Below are 22677 nucleotides of genomic sequence, written 5' to 3' on the forward strand. Positions count from 1 at the left end.
GATACAGAATCACCTGCATGGAAGGGGACCCCGCTCCCTCAAATATCATTCAAGTTAGCCACCACCCCCATAACAATATCTATAATGGAATTTTGAAAAATCAGTGTTTGAACCAGGCCTAGAGAAATGATGCTGCGGTCCTGGATAGTGTTATGATTCAAGGTTGTCTTTTCTTGTCATCAGTTGGCTCAGTCACAGTTCCAGATCTCCCTGATCCAACGTGAGCATCTAGCTAGGCAACTGACATGGCTGGGCGTAGGCAGAGTTTCAGGACATAAAACTTAAACATAATTACACATCACAACAAAGAAAGTGGGGAAAACCTTTATTTAAAAAGGTTGTCTTTATGAAGTGGACAACTAGTAGATCTACATATGCTGAGGTTCTTAATATAGTTTTCTGATATGCATTATTTTCTTTAAAAAAAAAGATTTGAATGACAATAACCATGGTATTTGCTGGTAAACGTACCCTACACAGAATCTTACTACATAGTGAAGTAAATTTTACCTCACCTCTCTTTCCACCCACTTCTGATCGCTGCAGGGGCATGGTAATATTTAAGTTCATTCTACTCAAGTCCGATTGATTTAAGCATAATTCTAAGGCTGGGTCCAAATCCTTGGTTCAAGAAGTAATCTAGGTCATTTAGGGTTGTTTACAGCAATGCCATAACTTTGAACTTCTCCTGGAGCAAGCTCCCCTCTCCGATGGTCTTCCAGGACCAGGAAGGCATGAAGTGGGAGGAGCAAAGGCAGACATGCTGGCGCAGTCTCAGATTGCTTGGGAAAAGCCCTGGAAGGAAGAGACTTAGGCAGCTGTGGAAGGCAGGGACCTTTAGTCTCTGCAACTGCCTCATAGGGGCACTCCTGAACAGATCCTGTTTCTTCTAATAGTTAACTTCACTTACTCTGTGTGATTTATTGCTAGCTCCCTCCTGACACTGGCCTAGTTTAGTCTCTGAAGAGCTTAAAAAAACCTGAAGGGATTCATTGTATTTTTGTATGGAACCATCTTGTCCAACCAGGTGCCCTCCAGATGTTGTTGGACTACAACTCCCAACACCCCTGCCCATTGGCCATGCTGACTGAGGCTGATGGGAGTTGAAGTCCTGCAACACCTGAAGGACACTGGGCTGAGGGAAGCTAGTCTAGAGGAAAGTTTGATTGTGTCAGCCCTCACCTCCGATCTAAAATGGTACACACGCTGGAAGGTGGGCCTGGCTCTGGTAGACCATGTCAGTGACAACTACACTACAATTACAGTGTTTCTCTCTATTTCAGGGGTGAGGGACCTGTGGCCCTCCAGGTGTTGTGGGGCTCTGGGCTCCCACCAGACCCTGCTAGCATGGCCAAAATTTAGGAATGATGGGAACTTTAGTCCAACATCATCTGGATGGCAACACATCCCCTACCCCTGCTCCGTTTGGTTCGACCTGGTGCTTGCACATAATAAATAGCTCCCAGCTCCATTAATTTTTTACATCGAGTTAACACAAATGTCTTAAGAGGTCTTTTTTTTACAGAATAGGGTGCGGGATTGCTTGAGACCTGTCATGTCTCCAGCAAGTTCTGGTTTCCTTCTGGTGTCATGAACTGGACCTTGGGCACCACAAAGGATGAATTATTCCTCCTCATGGAGTTGTTCCTCCTTATGGAGTTATTCCTCCTCATGGAATTGCGTTTCCTCAGGGAGTTCTGGTGTGACAGCTCGCTCTTCTGGAGGGTCTGGATGAGGATGGAAGGCTTCTCGTCCAGCTCCTTAGCACTGCAACGCGGCGCTGCGACTTTGCTTGTGTTGCCAAACTTGGAGTAGTCGACAGCGTAGGCCCCTTCTTCTTCCGCTACGATGGGCACGAAGCGGTGGCCCCAGAGGATCTCTTCGGATATGTAGGACGTTCTTGCTTGGGTGGTGATTCCAGTGGTTTCCACCACACCTTCAAGTATGACAATGATCTCTAGGTCTTGGCTGGCCAAGTCATTGGCAGAGATGTCATAGAGAGGACTCCGCTTGTCAATGATGTGGCTAATAATCAAAGGGGCCACTAGGAAAATATTGTTGCTCTCAATGGGATTGTCTACCGGGACATCTAGCTGGTGGATCGGGATGACTTCTCCTTCAGGGGTGGTGGTCTTCTTGACCACCTGGATCCGCACTGAGGCACTGATGATCATGCTTTTCCTCAGGTCCCCAACCCGAAACATGAAGCAGAGTTTGCCATTGCGTACGGCGATGACCGCGTTCCGGCTGAATATCAAGGTCTCGGCTCGCCGGTGTGCCTGCGCCGTCTTCATGAAGATGCAGCCCAACATGACGGCGTTGATGATCAAGCCCACAATGTTCTGGAGCATCAGTACGGTGATCGCTATGGGACATTCTTCGGTCATCATCCTCCCTCCAAAGCCAATGGTCACCTGGACCTCAATAGAGAAGAGGAAAGCGGAGGTGAAAGACCTAAGGGAAAGGAGAGAGGGGAAACAATGCACACCATTATCAAATACTGTATGAAGGGTGACTCGTGTTATCCATTACTGAAACTTCTGTACCGTCAGGAACGAGCCAGCAGTAAATCACACCATGCAAGATGGAGTTAACTCTTTATTAGCAAAATCATGATCTGCACAGGAGTGTCAGGCCTAATGAGCACAGCGGCTCATCTCTGGCAGGTCTTGCTCCCATGAAGCAGTTGCTGGACTGAAGGTACCCGCCTCCCCATAGCTAGTCCCCTCCTCTGCAGGGCTTTCCCCAAGCAATCAGAGACTGTGCCTGCCTGTCACCAATATCTCCTCCGCTCTTTTCATGCCTCTTCTCGTTCTGGGAGACCAGTGGGGAGGGGAGCTTTAGAGAAAAGGTGAGTAAGAGGCAACAAGATAGAATATTTTTGTAAAATTCTCCATGGCATGGAGAAAGTGGATGAATGCAATAATCAACTGGGGCTTTTCTTCAAGTGCCCCCTCTATGGGAAGTCTAGAGGATAGCAACAAGAGAGCGGGCCTTTTCTGTGGTGGCTGCTCAATTGAGAGCCAGTGTGGTGTAGTGGTTAGGAGCAGTAGACTTGTAATCTGGTGAACCGGGTTCGCGTCTCCGCTCCTCCACATGCAGCTGCTGGGTGACCTTGGGCTAGTCACACTTCTTTGAAGTCTCTCAGCCCCACTCACCTCACAGAGTGTTTGTTGTGGGGGAGGAAGGGAAAGGAGATTGTGAGCCGCTTTGAGACTCCTTCGGGTAGTGATAAAGCGGGATATCAAATCCAAACTCTTTTTCTCCCCAGGGAGACTCACCTGACTCCATCACTGGATATGTTTAGGTACCAGGCAAAATCATTCAGCTAGGACTTTGGATGATAATGATCTATGGTCTTGTAAATCAGTGTGTGTGTGTGTGTGTGTGTGTGTGTGTGTGGTGTTGTTAAAATTTGTACACTGCCCCTCATCCTTAGATCTCAGGTCGGTTCACAACATTTTAAATGTACAGTCGTACCTCGGAAGTTGAACGTTTGGCAAGACAAACGTTTTGGCTCCTGAATGCCGCAGACCCGGAAGTGATTGTTCCATTTTGCAAACGTCCTTTGGAACCCGAATGTCCATTGCGGCTTCTGATTGGCTGCAGCAGCTGCCTGCAGCCAATCAGAAGCTGCGCCTTGGTTCTTGAACATTTTGGAAGTTGAATGGACTTCTGGAACGGATTCCGTTTGACTTCCAAGGTACAACTGTATTTAATTTTTCTGGTGTATTTCCCCCTTGGTTTTAATCAACGTACGGCTTTCCTTTTGCTTTTCGTATAGTTGCTTTGAGTTGCTTGCGGCAAGAAATTTAATCAATCGTCGCTATTACCTGACGCAAGTGACGCAAGGCCTATTGATGTCCTCGCTGGTTGTGCACGGCTTGTCCATGTCCCCGTGAGCAAAGGCCACCAGCCACCACATCATGGCAAAGAAGAGCCAGCTGCACAGGAAGGACATGGTGAAGATGACCAGTGTGTGGCGCCACTTCAGGTCCACCAGGGTGGTAAAGATGTCCTGCAGGAAGCGCCCTTGCTCACGGATGTTCTTGTGAGCCAAGTTGCAAGCCCCGTTCTTGGCGATGAAGCGGGCTTTCTGTTGCCGGTCCCTGACGCGCGGCTTGCCCAGGTTCTCGGCCGCGATCCGTGCGAGGACATACTCTTCGGGGATGATGCTCTTCCTGGCCAGCATCTCCCTGTCACCATAGTCCACCGATCAACCGAAAATGGGCAGAGGTGGAGAGGATGGAAGAATCCTATAGAGACCTCTCGTGTATTCTGTTTGCTCTATCCGATCCTGGAGAAAGAAAGGAGCTTGCATAAGTCACCCCATCCCACTAATTCACTCCATTCTTGCCAATGATTATAGGCCTAGCTAGGACGTGGGTGGCACTGTGGGTTAAACTACAGAGCCTAGGACTTGCCGATCAGAAGGTTGGAGGTTCGAATCCCCGCAATGGGGTGAGCTCCCATTGCTCTGTCCCAGCTTCTGCCAACATGGCAGTTCGAAAGCACGTCAAAGTGCAAGTAGATAAATAGGTACCGCTCCGGCGGGAAGGTAAACGGCATTTCCGTGCACTGCTCTGGTTCGCCAGAAGCTGCTTAGTCATGATGGCCACATGACCCAGAAGCTGTACGCCGGCTCCCTCAGCCAATAAAGCGAGATGAGCGCCACAACCCCAGAGTCGGCCACGACTGGACCTAATGGTCAGGGGTCCCTTTACCTTTACCTTTAGGAAAGAAATTTGGGGGAGATTTGCCAGGAGGGTGGGGATTCTCATCTGAGGATCAACGGTTTCTGTACAAGTTAGGAGATCTTTTGCACTCTTGTACAAACAAATCCAAGAATTCTGGGCTGCTCCAATCAAAAATTCTATACAGAATGGGAATGTATAGGTGAATACGTGAAGAAATAGGGTGTTAAAGCAGAACTCTTAATAGGCAATTGTTAAGCGTTTAAGGACAAGTAATTATAATTTATCAGTTTTCATGTTATTTTATTTTGTTAAAGCAACTAGAAAAAAATATTATGTTGGGAAGATCTCACACAGGTGAAGGGAAGCAGTGGGGTGGAGGGGAGGGTTAGGTTGAATAAAAATAATATATGGGACAGCAAAGGATATAATAGATCCTTATAGAATAGTAATATATTGTAACCAGAATAGAAGTTCAAAAGGGGAAGTAAATGTACTTTTAGTATTTTCATTATTGTAATAGTTATTATTATTTCTTATCAGTAGAAGGCAATGTTAACTTAGACGTCTTCGTTTTGCTGTCTGTATAATTTTCTTAAGTCAATAAAAAATATATATTCTGGATTGCAACTTCAAAGCATTCATTTTCATGATTCCATTGGACTTTCTTTTTTTTAGTGTAATACTTTTTATTAGCTTTCAATTACAACAACCCAGTAAAAGCCTCATTGTCACAATACCAAATTATAATACAATTAATAATGCCAATGGTTCAGATGCCAAATTATATTATTTTGTAGGCACCCTTCATGCTAGAATTGATGATTTGGTAATTTACTTTAACTCTGCGATTCCATTAGACTTGCATTCCTCGATAATGAAATTGTCTTTTCCCCACCCTCTGCAAAAATATATAGTTTTTCAATCTGAAGAGCTGTCACATGGGAAATGGAACAAACCGCTTTTCTTCTGCTCCAGAGGGTAGGACCCAAACTGATGTATTCAAATTACAAGAAAGGCGATTCTGGCTAAACATTAGAAAGAACTATCTGCCGGTAAGAGCTGTTCAACAATGGAACAGACGGCAGGTAGTGGATTCTCCTTCCTTGGAGGTTTCTAAGCAGAGGTTGGGCGGACATCTGCCATGGATGCTTGAGTTGAGATTCCTGCATTGTGGGGGGTTGGACTAGATGACCCTTGGGGTCCCTTCCAACTCTACAATTCTATGATTCTGTGGATGAGTCCCACAAAGGATTTGTGCCCTAGGAAAGCAAAACTCCACACGTTCTCCAACTAAACTCATATAAACATGGTCCGAAGACTGTTTGGGTTTAATTAATACTTTCTTGGGCAACATGAAAGGTTAAATGCACTGTTTAAACTCTTTCCCCCATTATACCTGCATGTTTCTAGCAAATGGAATACTGTGTATGAATGCATTTAGGGGATCTTCCCAACAAATGCTGAGAAACACTAAGGGATAAGCAGAACCTTAGCAGTTGTGTCAATTTCACGATACAAGTAAGAGAAAGCATCTTTGTTTGGGAATCTGGTGTTTATTTACAATGCAGGAAGCAAGTTTTTGAGTCACACAGGGCTCTTTCTATATGCATGACATCCTTAAACACAGAAGTTGCTAATCCAGAAATGGCTGGGATCCACTATTAAGGGCAAGTATTCAGTATCCCAGGAAAGTGAAACAAGCAAACAATAAATAAATAAATATCTAGCCTGGTTGAAGAGCCCTGTTTGACTCAAAAGCTTGCTTCTAGCATTTTAAATGCTAGTCCTCCAAATAAAATGCTAGTTCTCCCAAGTACGTTTGCACATGTGCTTCATGTCAGGAGAAAAGTTGTACAACAAACCAAGGACACAGAATGAGCGGCGCTGAACTAAGTTTTAAGTCAGAGTAGACCTACTGAAATAAATGGACCTAACTTAGGCATGTTTATGCATTTCGTTGGATGTACTCTGAGTAAAACATAGTTGATTGCTGCTTCTTGACTAGTAAAACGTGAAATACCTATAAGTGTTGACATAATATTCAATGGAAATGTCTGCTACAAATAATCCAATGAAGCCTGGAAAACGGAAAATAAAAACAAAAGACTCTGTCATCCTGCAGGCACTTTTTAATCTGAGCAGGAGCAAGCAGGGGCTCTTTTCCCCTCAGTATGAGCCCTGAGCCATGATAATAAGAGTTCCTCTGAGCATGTTTGAAATCCCTTTTTGTAATTCGTACAGTGGTACCTTGGGTTACAGACGCTTCAGGTTACAGACTCTGCTAACCCAGAAATAGTACCTCCGGTTAAGAACTTTGCTTCAGGATGAGAACAGAAATCGTGCGGTGTCAGCAGGAGGCCCCATTAGCTAAAGTGGTGCTTCAGGTTAAGAACAGTTTCAGGTTAAGAACGGACCTCCAGAACGAATTAAGTTCTTATCCTGAGGTACCAACCCTGCCTTAGACAAGGGAGAAAATCCCCTCAAGGGCTCTCCAAAAGCACAGAGCATCACTTTCGAAATCCACCACCAGAACTCTTACATAAAAGTTACTTTGAGAGGAGGGGATAACAGCTTGTTTTAAGTCCCGGGGTGTGGGGATGCCAAATGAAAATGCGAAGCCACAACAGCTGCAGACACCTGAACTGCCTTCCTTAGCATTAAGGGGAGACCCACTAAGGGAACTCAGACAGACCCAAGAAAGAAAGTGGAAACTTACAGAGATTCTGCAGCGACAGAACAGATGCAGTCTGGGCTCTCAGCCTGGCCAGATCCTTTGAGCTTCCATGGCAGCTGAATCCCCAAGAGGCGAAAGGCAGGATTTAAGACGCAGGTATTGCTGGTCTTCCTCAATCTCTGCTCCCCTCTGGGATTCTTCAGCCGCCTGCAGACTGGACGTGGTGGTCAGAGAATTGGCAGAGCCATTATTTGGTCTGCCTTGGCCCGGGGAAATGTTCTTTGGAGGAGAGGAAGAGGGAGGGGCGGAGGAGAGAGAGAGTGGAGGGGATGAAGGAGATCCAAGTTCAGGAAAGGCTGGCTGAGGCTGTGTATGGCGCTAGGTAGGAGAGAGGAATCTTGACATCAACAGTAGCAGCGACCAGAGCCCTGCCTCTTCTCATCTTCCTCCTCCCTCGACATACAGATCGTTGCAAAGTTTTCAGCGTTTCCCCTGAGTTTGGGGATGGGACAGAGAGAGCAGGGGGAGGGATGCTGGCCCCAGTCCAAGCACCACTGACGCAGAGAGCAAGAGAGAGAGAGAGAATTAAATTCTCTTTTAACCTCTGGCCTGAATAGGACTCAGTGACAAGCTACAGCAAAGAAACTCCATCTTCGGAGTCTCCATCCCGGCCAGTTGATTCGGTGTTTGGCTGTTTTCCATAAGAAACAGGGGGCTGAAATAAATGACCTTTCTGACCTTATAGGGGTCGAACCTCTCTTGGGAGGCTCAGCAGGCAATATAGTGCTCTCCCTAAGCTGTTGTGCCATGTGATTTAAGAGGTGCGATGAAATATACTCAGAGTCAAGAGTGGATTTCATGCTCTTTATTCAGCTCATAGTGGTGAGGAGGGAATGAAAGTCCCCTCAAAGTATCTGTTTTATATACATTATTTACACAATGGGCTGCACGTGATTGGCTAATTCTGGGATTCTCCTGTAGGCCAATCAGGTTGTGGATTCACTTCTATCTGGAGCTGGATTGGGTGGCTCCTGCAGACCAGTCATACTGCTGCATTGTCCTAGGACCAATCAGACTGCTGCGTTCTGAATCCTATTGTGTTTTTTTTGTTTTTTTTTAAAGATATTTATTAAAGTTTCAACATATTACAAAAATAAGCGAAAAAAGAAAGAAAAAAGAGAGAGAAAAAATAGAAAATGAAAATACAAGATAAAAACAGTTAAAAAACAGATTAGTCTTTCCATATCTTATCTTTCATTTGCTTGTTTCCCTGACCTCCTCACACCTCCCTTTTTTGTATTCCAGTTCAAATTAGTTAATTCAGCAAATCCTTTCCCTCTTTGATTTTATCTTAATCTTTTATCTTAATATATTATAACTTTAGATTATCACCTGTTAACAGTCCATTTTTACATATTCCTTTATAACATTGCTGCTAAAAACCACTCAACTTCAATCCAACATCATTCTAACATTCATTAATTTTGCAGTATTTCTGTAGATAGTCTTTAAATTTCTTCCAATCTTCTTCCACCGACTCTTCTCCCTGGTCTTGGATTCTGCCAGTCATTTCCGCCCGTTCCATATAGTCCATCACCTTCATCTGCCATTCTTCCAGAGTGGGTAAATCTTGTGTCTTCCAATACTTTGCTATAAGTATTCTTGCTGCTGTTGTAGCATACCTGAATCCTATTGTTCTAGGACCAATCAGACTGCTGCATTTTGGATCCTATTGCTCTAGGACCAATCAGACTGCTGCATTTTAGATCCTATTCAACTCATTTTTTTTTTTTTTTTAAATAATATTTATTAAGATTTTCAAAAAAAAAAGAAAATACAGAAAGCAAGAATTAAAATACGTTCATAGCCTTATTTTCATATATCCACTTTCTGGGACTCCCCCCTTCCCCCACCCCTACCATATTCCTTTTTCATATTGTTGGCTCCACAAGCTCTCAGTTCTAATTAAAAACTTAATTTGTTTAAACCATTATTCGAATTTAAAATTTCTACACTCCACATCCATACCCTTAATAAAACACAAAAAATTTCTTTCCCAGGGCCCACCCCATTTTCATTCCACAATTTCCCTTTTTTTAATAATAAAAACACCCCACATAATAAAAGTATCAGAAATAAGAAATAAAGAGTATAATAGATGAGACAAAGCCAGTTCAAAAAAAGAAGTTAACAAGCCTTTGGATTTTAGTTCTCCCCCCCTGTCCCCGGTTTAATTTCCCCCTGACCACCAAACCATGTTATCCGCCTGGGATTCTTACAATCCATAAATCACCTATTTCCCCCAACTCCTTGCTGGTTTTTTCTTTTTTTTTTTTTCCCTTTCATAATCATTTTTAGAACACTTAACTTCAGATCTTTAATAAAGCTCCCCCCATTGTTCTTTCCAAATTGTAGTCCAGTTTCCTCTTGTTCCGCTGCTGAAACGTTCTAATTCAGAAGCTTAGTAAGTCTGCAGGGATTATTGTTATTCAGGAACAAAAACTTGCGTTCAGTCCCTTCCTTTCTTCAATAGAAAATTCTATTGTCTCCTTTAGCTGAACACCCTGTAGACAAAATATTATTTCCGTTTCGCAGCTTTCCCAGAAGATAACCAGTCCTGTAAAATTCCAATGGTGTTTTTTTCACTTACGACCATCTTTGTAATGTCCCGAAACTCCTCTAGGGGGATTGTTATAACTTTGTCTTCTCTAGTCCAAAAGTCCGATTGTTATCCATGTTTTCGCCATTTTGTATCCAAGTTTTAACAAGTTGTAGCAAATTGTAACAAATTTAGCCAGCAAAGTTCTCATAATAAAATCCTCTCTGCTTTCCGACTTTGACAGCTACTTTGACAGCTGTCAAAATCTCCGACTCTTTTCACCAGGCTCTCTCTTCAATCACCCCGGTTCCCAGGGGGGGGGGGTTACGTTTCTTCTCCCTCAGTTCATCCTCCAGCACAGTTCTTATAATTCCCCATCGTGGAATTCTTAGTTTTTATCAGCAATACAAATCTTTTTGGACCTTGGTTGCCCCGTCCTTGTCTTGAAAGGTTTACAATAGGGGGGGGGGGACTGACTTCCTTTTTGGATCCCCCCCCGCTCGTATCCAATTCAAAAAGAAATTCTTTTTTTCCTCCTTTTAAACCCAGGTTCCAAATTACTCACGGGTTGTTGTCTAAAAGTCCGAATTTTCAATAGAAGAAGTCAGCGCTCTCCGCCGGATGGCATGCGGCTGCGCTCGGCAGGGATAGCAGAGGACTCAAAGCACCACGCTTCTCCCCGGCACCCGATCCGTAGCCTTTAAAAAGGCTCCTTCACGAGTCGGGAGGGCGCTAGCGGTGCCAGCCGAGTCTCCATGTCCACGACCCTCGTGGCCGTGGTTTTTAAGGGTCCCCGCATCGCCGGTGCGGTAGGACCCAGCCCCTGCCGAGCAGGCTCCCTCCGGAGCTCGGAGGGAGTCCGCCATTCGGCGATGGCGCCAACCCGGAAGTCCCCTATTCAACTCAGTACATAACATGCGATCTGGGATCCCTTGCAATGTCACAGAAGATACTGCAGAAGCCATCCTGGTTTCTGATTTGATCCTGGAATGTCCTATTTGCACAGAATAGGGATGTCCGATTCCATAATAATGATGATAACAATTTTATTATGTATACCCCACCCATCGGACTGGGTTGCCCCAGACACTCTGGGCAGCTTCCAACGTATATGAAAACTTAATATGAACCTACCTGGACCCTGAGATCACCTTCTGAGTTCCACCTTCGTGTGCCTCCTCCTCAAGAGGTCTGGAGGGTGGCAACATGAGAACGGGGCCTTCTATGCAGTGGCTCTCTGTCTGTGGAATGCTCTCCCCAGGGATGTTCACCTGGCGCCTATAGACCTATAGGCGCCATGCAAAAATGTTCCTTTTAAACCAGGCCTTTGGTCGGTTTGATTGACATCCCATGCCCTTTTAAAATGTGGGGGTTTTGGGGGGTGGGGAGTTATTGAGTTGTTGTTGTTGTTGTTTTGATTATGTATTTTGTGGTTTTATATTTTGATTTTATTCTGTGAACCACCCTGAGACCTGCCGGTATAGTGCAGTATATAAATTCAATAAATAAAATAAACAATAAAACATTTAACACTTTTTTTAAAAAAAAACACCCTTCCCCATACAGGGCTGCCTTCAGGTGTCTTCTAAAGGCTGCATAGTTATTTATCTCCTTGGCTTGGTGGCGGGGTCACAGAACTCTACATTCCGATGAAAATAGGGACGTCCTAAGGAAAAGCGGGACATTCTGGAATCAAATCAGAAACCGAGATGGCTTCTGTAAATCCAGGACTGTCGCAGGAAAATAGAGACACTTGGAGTGTCCGTCCAAGTACTGGACATGGAATTTGAGAAGACACTCTCCTGCTCCCATTTTCTCCTCCTCTGTAGCCCCTGTGTCACCGCCACCAATTCTTCCTCCATAGATCCCCCACTTCTTCTTTCTGTGCTGATGGCCGATGGCGTGTGAAGTGTAGGTGGGATCCCACGAGGCAAGACACAGTGATAACAGCAAGAACATTTCATGACCTACATAACTAGGAAACAGGGGCAAAGCAACTGCTTATATACATTCCTGAAAGCCTGGGCCACTCCCACTCCCAACATGATTTGCTGTCTCAACTTCTAAGCTGTGAATCATGACTCCAAGGGCCAATGGCAGAGGCCCAAATCCTGAAATGTTCTGTGATTGGACATCATGTATCGAATCAGGACACAGGAGCTCATAAATCCTTAGTCCAGGCTCAAGCTCAGGCAAACACAGACCACTGAATACATAACACCATGCTCCGCGGAGACTGGATCTGCTGCCTGAGGCTACTGCCTCATCAGGCCTCATGGGTGGGACAGCCCTGCTGCCATGGAAGGTTTTGGAAGACATCGGTTGGGCCTGTGTCCTCCTCTGGAAAACTTAGCCACTCCCTTGACTTCAATGAGGCTTCCTTGTAACTGAGTTTCTCTGGATTGCGCCCAGCTAATCTTGTCTTCTAAATCTTGCAGTGGTTGCCCAAAGGTCAAGGCCCAAAATGGTGTGCATTATTTGCATTCGAAGTGCAAGCTATTGCTGTTTGAACACCGGCAAATCGTTTCCTTTAAATCTCTGGTCTTCTTATAAAAAGGTCTCCTTAACGTAAATCTCTCTCACACACATACCCTGAGAAATATGCCGTGGAAACTGAAGAAATCATGCAGGCCAAAACCCATTTCAAAACAAAACAAAGCTAATCAGGGCACAGCAGAAGGAGGCCGTGAAGTTTTCCCACTGGTTTGAGCCGGCAGAGTGTATAATTCTGGCACTCAACGTCGTCTGTTTAATGGAAACTTGAATTCTTGGAAATCTGATTCCACTCCCCCCACCCACCCCAGCCAACTATTAGGGTTCATAATCAGAAGGATAAACAATGAGGCTGATGTATAAAACGAAGTTTAGAAAAGTACATGTGACTTTAACTGTCAACCCAAAGCCAATGAGATGCTCAACTGAGACAGTGATCAGATAGGCAGTGTGCTGTGGTTTAGACTTAAGAGTAAGATTGGGGAGACCCAGGTTGCTTCCAGGTGACCAGTTTATTGAGCATTCATCCTAATTTGATTCCTGCATTGCAGGGCGTTGGACTAGATGACTCTTGTGGTCCCTTCCAACTCTACAATTCTATGATTCTACAACTCATCTGGACAGCAATGTCCCACACGGGGCTGCCAATAGCTTGCAACTAAACTTCGCTTCTTTGACGCACAATTGACTTGGACTGAGATACGAGTCTCATGCTCGCTCTTCGTTTGCAAGAGTCAAAGTCCTCTTATCTCACGAGAAACGATAATCTTAATAGACTCCACTCTGGAGAACGACATAGAAAAGGCTAGAACCTGGTCAAGGCACTCAGTAATTTGCAGAATTAATTGTGGCAGCCTCTTGGACAGATTGTGGAGGACTTGCTTTCAGGGCAAGTTCTGCGCTGATATTAAACTGTTTTCCCCATCCCAAAAGAAACACAAGGATGGTTCTTCATTTCTAGGAGGCAGCTTGTTCCATGAAACATTATTGCTTTTACTCAGAGCCTTTTTGTAGCTCCTAGGCATTTGAGGGGGTGGGTGTAATTTTCATTCTGTATTTAAATGCATACCTACTTAATTCATGCTTCGCCAAATAACATTTGAACTGAAATGCAGCCTTCAGAATTTGCATTCCTCCAATGCCGTTCTCCAGCCAACTGATATGTTCAAAAACGCATATACAGTGGTACCTCGGGTTAAGAACTTAATTCATTCCGGAGGCCCGTTCTTAACCTGAAACTGTTCTTAACCTGAAGCACCACTTTAGCTAATGGGGCCTCCTGCTGCTGCCGTGCTGCCAGAGCACGATTTCTGTTCTCATCCTAAAGCAAAGTTCTTAACCTGAAGCACTATTTCTGGATTAGCGGAGTCTGTAACCTGAAGCGTATATAACCTGAAGCGTATGTAACCCGAGGTACCACTGTACCATGGTTATGTGCGCATATGAATGCAAATATCCACAATAACGACATACAAAAATGCCTTACTCAACTGCTTCAATTGGTGAATTTGGCACTGCCACAGAAATCTGTAAAACCTTGGAACTCCCTGCCTATTGAGATCAAGCGGGCACCTTCACTTTACTATTTTCGGCACCTGCTAAAAACATTCTCATCTAGGCAAGCCTAACCAGAGGCTTAGAAATGCTGGTGTCAATTTTAATCTGTTTTTGTTATTTTAACCTCTTGGGTTTTAATGCACTGCAAACGTTTCCTTGGTTATATGGTTTTATGTTTTTGCAAACTCCTTTGAGATTTTCTTTTGCAATCAGGTGGTGTATAAATTTTACAAAACAAATAAGGTTACGCAGTGGTTCTCAACCTGTGGGTCCCCAGATGTTGTTGGACTACAACTCCCATCCCCCCTGAGCTCTGGCCTTGCTAGCTAGGGGTGATGGGAGTTGTAGTTCAACAAAATCTGGGGACCCACAGGTTGAGAAAGGCTGGGTTAGGGGAAATATGCTTTGCCCAAATTTGCCAAAATATATGGGGGAAATTGCATACAATCTTCAGGAGGTGCTGCTCAGTGAGCTGCCAGAGATACATGTTTGCAGGGATAGCCAACACAGTGACTTCCACAGCTGAGCTACATCCCTGACCTTTGACCATGTTGGCTCGGGCTGATGGGGTTTGGAGTCCAACACCACCCAGAGACAATGCCCCCCCATCCCTGCTCTAGGTAATAAGGGGATCATAGGTACTGGAATAGGGACACGGGTGGCGCTGTGGGTTAAACCACAGAGCCTAGGACTTGCCGATCAGAAGGTTGGCTGTTCGAATCCCCACGACAGGGTGAGCTCCCATTGCTCCGTCCCTGCTCCTGCCAACCTGGCAGTTCGAAAGCACGTCAAAGTGCAAGTAGATAAATAGGTACTGCTCCGGCGGGAAGGTAAACGGCGTTTCGGTGTGCTGCTCTGGTTTGACAAAAGCGGCTTAGTTATGCTGGCCACATGACCTGGAAGCTGTCTGCAGACAAAAGCTGGCACCCTCGGCCTATAGAGCGAGATGTGGACCGCAACTCCAGAGTCGGCCACAACTGGACCTAATGGTCAGGGATCCCTTTACCTTTACCTTTAGGTACTGGAATAATTTCATCTACACACAGACTAGCTGCTGTAAAGACTTCCTGTTCAGGTTGGGACTTTGCCTGAAGGAAAACAGACTTCACTGTAAAAGACACAGCACATATTTCATTTCTTTAAAAAATAGTGGCAGTGAAATCCCAGTATACCTGAAGGAGCATTTCCACCCCCATCATTCAGCCCAGACACTGAGGTCCAGCTCCGAGGGCCTTCTGGCGGTTCCCTCCCATCAGATGTCAAGGAAATAAACAACTACCTGACTTCTAGAAGACATCTGAAGGCAGCCCTGTTTAGGGAAGTTTTTAATGTTTATCATGTTTTTAATATTCTGTCGGGAGCTGCCCAGAGTGGCTGGGGAAACCCCGCCAGATGGGCGGGGTATAAATAAATGATTACAGTGGTGCCTCTGGATGCGAACGGGATCCGTTCTGGAGCCCCATTCGCATCCTGAAGCGAACGCAACCCACATCTGCGTGTCTGCACATGTGCGGGTCGTGATTCACAGCTTCCGTGCATGCACGTGACGTCATTTTGAGCGTCTGCGCATGCACAAGCAGCGAAATCCGGAAGTAACGCATTCCGTTACTTCCGAGTTGCTGTGGAGCGCAACCCGAAAATGCTTAACCCGAAGCTACTTCAACCTGAGGTATAACTGTATTATTATTATTATCCATTTAAAAGAGTTGGGTTTCTTAGTACAGGTCCTAAGCACACAGCTATACTGAACCTTACTTCTGAGGAAGCATGCATGAAATCAGATGGCAGATCCCTTTCCTTTGCTTTCAATAGAAGTTAGCAATAATTGTGTTTATCTGGATTTTACCTATTCCTTCTCTTCTCCCCCAGAGGAAAATGATTGGACCGTTCTCCATCTGCAAAGTCCACCCAGGAATTCAGCTACCATTCCCAGTGCTGTAAATCCTTTCGCGCACCAAAAAAGGGGAACATTTCAACTCCGAGTACTCCAAGAAATTGCCAACTCTCTCCATTGCCAAGGGATCGAATTGCTGAGGAAATACAAGGGAGAATTGCCTAGCATTTTGTGAAGAAGAATTTATTGCACTGAAGTCAGCGTACATAACAGGTTTCGGTTTTATAAAAACTAGACAGATGCAAAAATCCTTGGCAAAGTCTGCAGTGATGCTACAGTGTATAGAAAATATACATATATGTTTTTTCCTCAATCGTTGAAAAGTCAGGCATTAGAAAAGCGAATGGCATGCATTTCCCCCCAGCCCTTTCACATGTCGGCCCGAACAAAGGATGCAAAGATGCCGTCTTCCTGAGCCAGCAGATTCTCGGGTGTGTCGTACTCCAAAATGACCCCTCGCTTCATCACAATGACCAGGTCTGCAGTCAGGATGGTGTGGACCCGGTGCTACAATTAAAAGACATACCTAAATTATTTCATTTCCCTACCAGGCATCATCTAGATGCGAGTTTGTACAATTATTGGACCAGCAGCATTATTTGCAAGCAGCATGGTGGAGGACCCCACACGCTGCTCCCCATTCACAGCTAAAATGCATTGGGGCAGAGCCACATATTAAGGATTTAAGAGTGTGTGTAACCTGTGGATCAGCAGCAGCCACAACAGCAAAAACTGAGCAGGAGTTTGAAGAGAGGGCTTGCTGCAAACCGAGTCAGAAATTACTGTATTTTTCCATGTATAAGATGATGCTTTTTGCTTTAAAAAAATTAGGCAAAAATTGGGTGTCATATTATACACCAGGCTTCCTCAACCTCAGCCCTCCAGGTGTTTTTGGCCCACAACTCCCATGATCCCTAGCTAGCAGGACCAGTGGTCAGGGATGATGGGAATTGTAGTCTCAAAACATCTGGAGGGCCGAGGTTGAGGAAGCCTGTTATATACGGATGGTGAATTAATGGCAGCAGCAAGCAGGAGATTGGCAGCGGTGATTTGGCGGGTGATTGGTGGCTGTGGCAAGGCCTGCTGGCGAATGGCTGCGGCTGCGGCAATTGGACAGGCGATTGGTGGCTGCAGCAAGTGGGTGGGTGGGCTGTTGGTGGCGGCGAGAGGACAGACAATTGGCGGCTGCAGTGAGGTGTGCGATCGGCAGTGGCAGGCAGGTGGGTGAGCGATTGGCAGAAGTGACCACCCCCACCCACCCCCAAAAGCTAAACAACTTAATTTCTTAATTTTGGGTTTAAAAAGATAGGGGTCGTCTTATACATGGGGACGTCTTATACACAGAAAAATACAGTACCTTTTTTTAAAAAAAAAAGAAAGAAAGATGTATACCTAAGGCATCATTCCAAGGGAATGAGTAAAGAGCACATTGTGATTCTCTGGGGATATATAGCTGACTGGTGCAGGGAAATTCCCGACACATTGACACTGCCTTGCGGAATGCAGGATCCCATCTCCAAGTCCCAAAGGAGAATGCTGGAATACCCTGTAGTGGGAATTGCTACAAAATCATAGAATTGTAGACTTGGAAGGGACCACAGGGGTCACGTAGTCCAACCTCCTGCAATGCAAGGATCTTCCAGTCAACATGGGGCTCAAACCCACGACTGAGATTGAGGGTCACATGGTCTACCAACTGAGACATCTCAGTTGCAGAGCAGAGTGTTCCTCTTCAGGGTTCAAGCCAGCCAGCCAGCCAGCCAGCCAGCCCTGTTTTGGGATACTCCATTCCAATCCTCCCCTTGTTTTCCACCCCTTCTCTTTGCCATAGATACTTCACAGTCTCTGCTCAGTCCTCTTTGGGCTGTTTTGTTTGGGCTTTGCTTCCTGTCCCCTTAGAGTCTTTCCTCTGAAGTTCCTTTTTTAATTTCTTTAAATCTTGGGGTTCCCCCAAGCTTGTTGATACACCCCTCCCTGCACAACGATGACCAACTTCTTTTGTTACGTAAGAATCCACACTTGGGTGATGAGTTATCTGTTCGCACATATAATTAAATTCATAGGCTGCTTTTCTTTAAAACACACACACACATACACAACACCTACAACTCACCTCAAAGGTATCTAAAATTTGTATGCTACAAATTCAAAACAAAAATAACAAAAAGGCACAAAGCACTGTTAAAATAAACTGTAATAGACCTAGTTGTAGTAGAGCAATCATTCCTCACATGCTCAAAGGAAAAGGACTCTCTTGGCTTGCTTGCTAAAGAATGAAAAAAAGTGAGAAGAGCTAATTGTCTTTGGTGTTCCAAAGCTCTGTAGAGCAATTACATAATAAAAGGTTCTTCTGATTTGCATGGGTGTAATTCATAAATGTTGGCGTCTGCAGAAGGGCCTCATTATCTGATCTCAAATTTCAGAATAGTGGTGGGGTTAACTTCATATGGGAGAAAGTGGTGTTTCCTAGGTGGGCAGCCCTCACACTATTTAGGGCTTGGTTGTAGCAGCTATTCTAGAAAATATGCCTGCATCTCTCTTTTTGTTTTGGAAGAGTGAAGCAGGCCTCCATGTTTAATACAGGAATAAATTCTGCCCTACTGTAAAAACCTTTGGATCTCAAGTGTCAGAATGCCCCAGACCCCCCGCCAACACTATCACGATTGACTGTTCAGAGACTGAATGAAGAACGGGACCATACAGGACTGAGTGAATGAATACCGAAAATCTTTCCGGAATCCTGGGTCAAGAGTATCTATTTGTTTGTCTTCACCAAAGTGGTGAAAAGGCCTCCCTCTTTGAGGAGCAGGTTGGCTGCCGCGTCACACTCGACGAGATCGCCTTCGGACAAGACTAAGACGAGGTCTGCATCTAGGATTTGAGAGACCCGGTGCTGGAAGGAAGAAAAGGAAAGGAAAGGAAAGGAAAGGAAAGGAAAGGGAAAGTAACAGAAAGGGAATGCCATGCAAAGATCAGGAAAGCTTAGAATAAATACAGACAGAGATCTTTATTGAAAGGAGAGGAGCATGTAAAGTAAATATGCCAGGATTGAAATCAGCATGGTGATCTATATAAGAACCCACTAAAGCAGTACTTATTCATTCCCACAATTACCTCCTTCTGTTGAGTGGATGGGTATTATTGTCCCAAATACACGCCATAATGCCTCATTTAGGTTGTTCCAAATTCAGTGACAAAGCGAAGCCAGAACTCCGCATGAACACTTCCCTCGTTCTCTTACAATGGCAATGGCACCCACCCAAGAGGGGCTGGAACAGAGGTCTGGTGCGTTCCGGCTGAAAAAAAGCCCTGTCACAGGTAATTCAAAGACTTGGTGCTCATCTTTAAAGCCCTAAACAGCCTTGGTCCTGTATACCTGAAGGAGCGTCTCCAACTCCCATCATTCTGCCCGGACACTGAGGTCCAGCTCTGAGGGCCTTCTGGTGGTTCCCTCACTGTGAGAAGCAAAATTACAGGGAACCAGGCAGAGGGCCTTCTCGGTAGTGGTGCCCGCCCTGTGGAACACCCTCCTGTCAGATGTCAAGGAAATAAACAATTATCTGATGTTTAGAAGACATCTGAAGGCAGCCCTGTTTAGGGACGTTTTTAATGACGGATGTTTTAATGTATTTTTAATCTCTTGTTGGAAGCTGCCCATAGTGGCTGGGGAAACCCAGCCAGATGGGCAGGGTATAAGTAATAAATTATTATTATTATCACACATGACTATCTGCACCCAAGATCTGCCATTTCCTAGATGGGAAAGGTCTCCTTGTATTATGGATTTTGATCCCACTCAAAATTCTGGAGTAGTCTCAGCTTGGGATTTCATTTAATACTGGCAGTGTTTGAATGTAACCCAAAACCATGGTTAAGCACTACACGCATGAACTGGAAAAAGGCCTCAAAAGGACTTGGGCTCATATGCTTCTCTCATTCCCTCCTCCTACATGGTTGGGTGAAGGATTCCCAATGCTTTCAATTTCACTTTCATAGCATCCTGTCTTGTCTTTATGTATGAAGCAGAAGTTATGGTTTACAACAAAGCTTGGTTAATGAAACAGGCCAGCTTCATAAACTATGGTTTGAAGTCAGCTTGCTTTTTTTCAAAATAATAATAATAATGATCAGAGTTTGTTTTAAACCACTATCTTTTGTTTGGACATAGACACGAGCCAGGATTTTGAGAAAGTACACAGAAGTCTTCAGAAGGGGTGGAGGAGGACTTCTGCAGGGTTTAGTTGTGCTTTCTGGGAAGCCTGGCTTGTCTTTACACATGAAACAGAGATTGAAGAGGGCCAGGAGAGGTGAATGTAAGCCGATGGTGAGCTTCTTTTTGCTTCTGCATGTGCTGTTTCAGGACATTGTTTCCAGCAGACCAAGTTTATCATCTGCTGGGGAAATGCAGAAAGGAGGTCCACTGTGGAACGGCATACTTACAGCTATCGTCACCACTGTGCGATCAGCGAAGGCAGTCATCACAACCTTCTGCAAAATGTTCTCCTAGCAAATGAGAGATGCAACAGTCACTTAATGACCACAGGAGTGGAGTTTGTCATATGACCACACCTACAGAAGCTCCTGGGTCTGGGTCTTGCATGGCTTGTGGTTAAATATTGAGTAAACCTGACCTGTAAAATTCACCCAATCACCTGTACATATGCATCACAGTTGACCACCCATGTGGGTCACTCACTGCCTGTATAAATGTGTCCTGGATTAGATGTTGGTAGTACTTTTTTCTGGGGGTACGCATACCCCTAAACATTTTGTGAATCTTTGTACTTTTGTCCATTAACTGTATTTATTTTTCCCCATTTGAACTATAAAATGGTGATTTTCTTGAGTCAAAATGAGAGTACCCCTAAACATTTTTTTAGGAAAAAAGCACGGGATGTTGGAATCAAAGGTGTGTTGACAAAGATAAAGTCTCCATAACAGTCCCCCTTAGAAAAAAAAAGCTTAGGAACCACCAATCCCATTGAAACAGAGGAGTGTGCTATGTACTGAGCTGAATTCTAGAACGATAGGATCCAGAATGCAGCAGTCTGATTGGTCCGTAGGAGCAACCCAATCCAGCTCCAGGTGGAAGTGAATCAGCAACCTGATTGGCATACAGGAGCAGCCTGGAATTAGCCAATCCCGTGGGGGCCATTGTGTAAATAATGTATATATAGCTAGACGTTTTGGGGAAAGTTTCATTCATTGCTACTACGAGCTGAATAAAGAGCATGAAATTCACACTCAACTCTGAGTATCTTTCAGTAAGGAACCCAGTGAGACAATGAAACAAGATCTTCTCCCTCCCCACATTTCCTAAAGCACCCATGTCCAACATCTCCCATTCAGGGGCTGGACTTTCCCTGACCAAGCTCTTTGGGGGATAGACCCTCTAATTGGGTTATGAGGTCATCAGGGCAAAGCACCACTTCTGCCCTGGAAGGCATTCTGTACAAAGTGGTGGTAAGACCTCCGCTGTAATGGTTCAGCAACTGACTCTTGAGCAGATTGGTCTGAGTTTTGCATATTAATGTAATGTTCCATGATCTCCTACTACGTGAACATGGAGGAACAAAAATGTGTCAGTCGTTTGTGGTTTGGGGTAGTGCTGGGGTTGGGAACCTAAGGCATGGGGATCAAATGTAGCCCTGCAAGCTTCTCTGCCTGGACCACAGAATGGTCCCCAGGCATGGTCCTCCTCCTCAGCCACACCCTCTTTCCCCAGGTCACACCCCTCACCCGTGATGCTCAGCACCCGACTTGAGTGTTTTTGCCTGGCTGCAATGTGTCCTTGAACAATGATCATGAATCTTGCTTGCCTGGATGGGAGATAGAGTGTGAATGTGAAGCTAGCCTGGTGTGTGAAGGTACAATGTACATTTGCTTCTCTGCCCACGTTCCCCTCTGGCCCTGTCCACCTCTGGCATGTGGCCCTCAGAAGCTACTTCAGAAAAGAATGTGGTCCTCAAGGTGAAAAGGGATCCCCACTCCTGATGTAAACCGAAGAAGAAAGTCCTCTGAATGGGTGGAACTAGGTGAACAGGGTCATCTTCTTCAGTCTTGGCTGAAGGTAAAAAAAAAAAAATTACATTCCTGGCTCTTCCTACTTTTGTCTAGTGCCATCCACAATTGGCATGTTGGCTGCAGATGTCTGTCCAGAAAGCGATGCAGCCCGTGGCCTGAAATCGGTTCCCTTTTTCTTAAGAAAAATGCAAACAGAAGGGCAGTGGTTTACTCACTGTGGCCATATCGATGGATGCTGTGGCTTCATCCATGATGAGGATGCTGCTCTTGCGTACAAAAGCTCTAGCCAAGCAGAAGAGCTGCCGCTGGCCTACGCTGAAGTTCTCGCCTCCTTCAGTTACTATAGCATCTGGATGGGAGCACGAGGAGGCAATAATTAGAATTTCTACACCTGTCTCCAGCTGCCATTTATCACCAGGCAAGCCTCAAGAAGTTTTGGAGCAAGGTGCCATTGGTACATCAATGACATGAACTTCTGTCTCTCCATAATATCTGTCCTAAAGCACCAGGAACACAGCCCTGAGGCCATTTTGGACTCACAGCTGTCCATGGAGGAGCAGGTTAATTCTGTACCCGGGACGGCTGTCTAACAGCTCCATCTGGTACACTGGCTGAGACCCTACCTGCCCACAGACTGTCTTGCCAGAGTGGTGCCTGCTCTGGTTATCTCCTGCTTGGACTACTGCAATGCGCTCTACGTGGGCAGATTTTTTTAAGTGTACACCCAAAAAAGTAACAT

At 45.1% G+C, this 22677-nt stretch overlaps 2 protein-coding genes across 11 annotated transcripts in view; both read right to left on the bottom strand.

Moving 5' to 3' along the window:
* Positions 1 to 309: 309 nt before the first annotated feature.
* On the bottom strand, positions 310 to 7873 carry KCNJ8 (potassium inwardly rectifying channel subfamily J member 8). The gene is made up of 3 exons (XM_081024139.1): positions 7414 to 7873; positions 3834 to 4297; positions 310 to 2454 (listed from the first exon to the last, which is right to left on the bottom strand). The coding sequence occupies exons 2-3, from the start codon at positions 4190 to 4192 to the stop codon at positions 1554 to 1556; spliced, it is 1260 nt and encodes a 419-aa protein (XP_080880265.1). The 5' UTR covers positions 4193 to 4297; positions 7414 to 7873; the 3' UTR covers positions 310 to 1553.
* An 8208-nt stretch (positions 7874 to 16081) lies between these two features.
* ABCC9 (ATP binding cassette subfamily C member 9) overlaps positions 16082 to 22677 on the bottom strand; it is an 86078-nt gene continuing 79482 nt past the window's right edge. For 6 of the 10 annotated variants that reach the window (XM_081022620.1, XM_081022622.1, XM_081022618.1 and 3 more), the window contains 4 exons: positions 22154 to 22287; positions 20355 to 20417; positions 18636 to 18807; positions 16282 to 16421 (listed from right to left, as the gene is read on the bottom strand). In XM_081022620.1, coding sequence (XP_080878746.1) covers positions 18670 to 18807; positions 20355 to 20417; positions 22154 to 22287 — 335 coding nt within the window. In that variant the 3' untranslated portion in view covers positions 16282 to 16421; positions 18636 to 18669. Of the gene's footprint in view, positions 16422 to 18635; positions 18808 to 20354; positions 20418 to 22153; positions 22288 to 22677 lie in introns of all 10 variants that reach the window. The other 4 variants (XM_081022623.1, XM_081022626.1, XM_081022621.1 and 1 more) reach the window with 1 other exon arrangement.

This window comes from Podarcis pityusensis (genome assembly GCF_964106645.2).
Source record: "Podarcis pityusensis genome assembly, chromosome: 10".
NCBI classification, from domain to species: Eukaryota; Metazoa; Chordata; class Lepidosauria; order Squamata; family Lacertidae; genus Podarcis; species Podarcis pityusensis.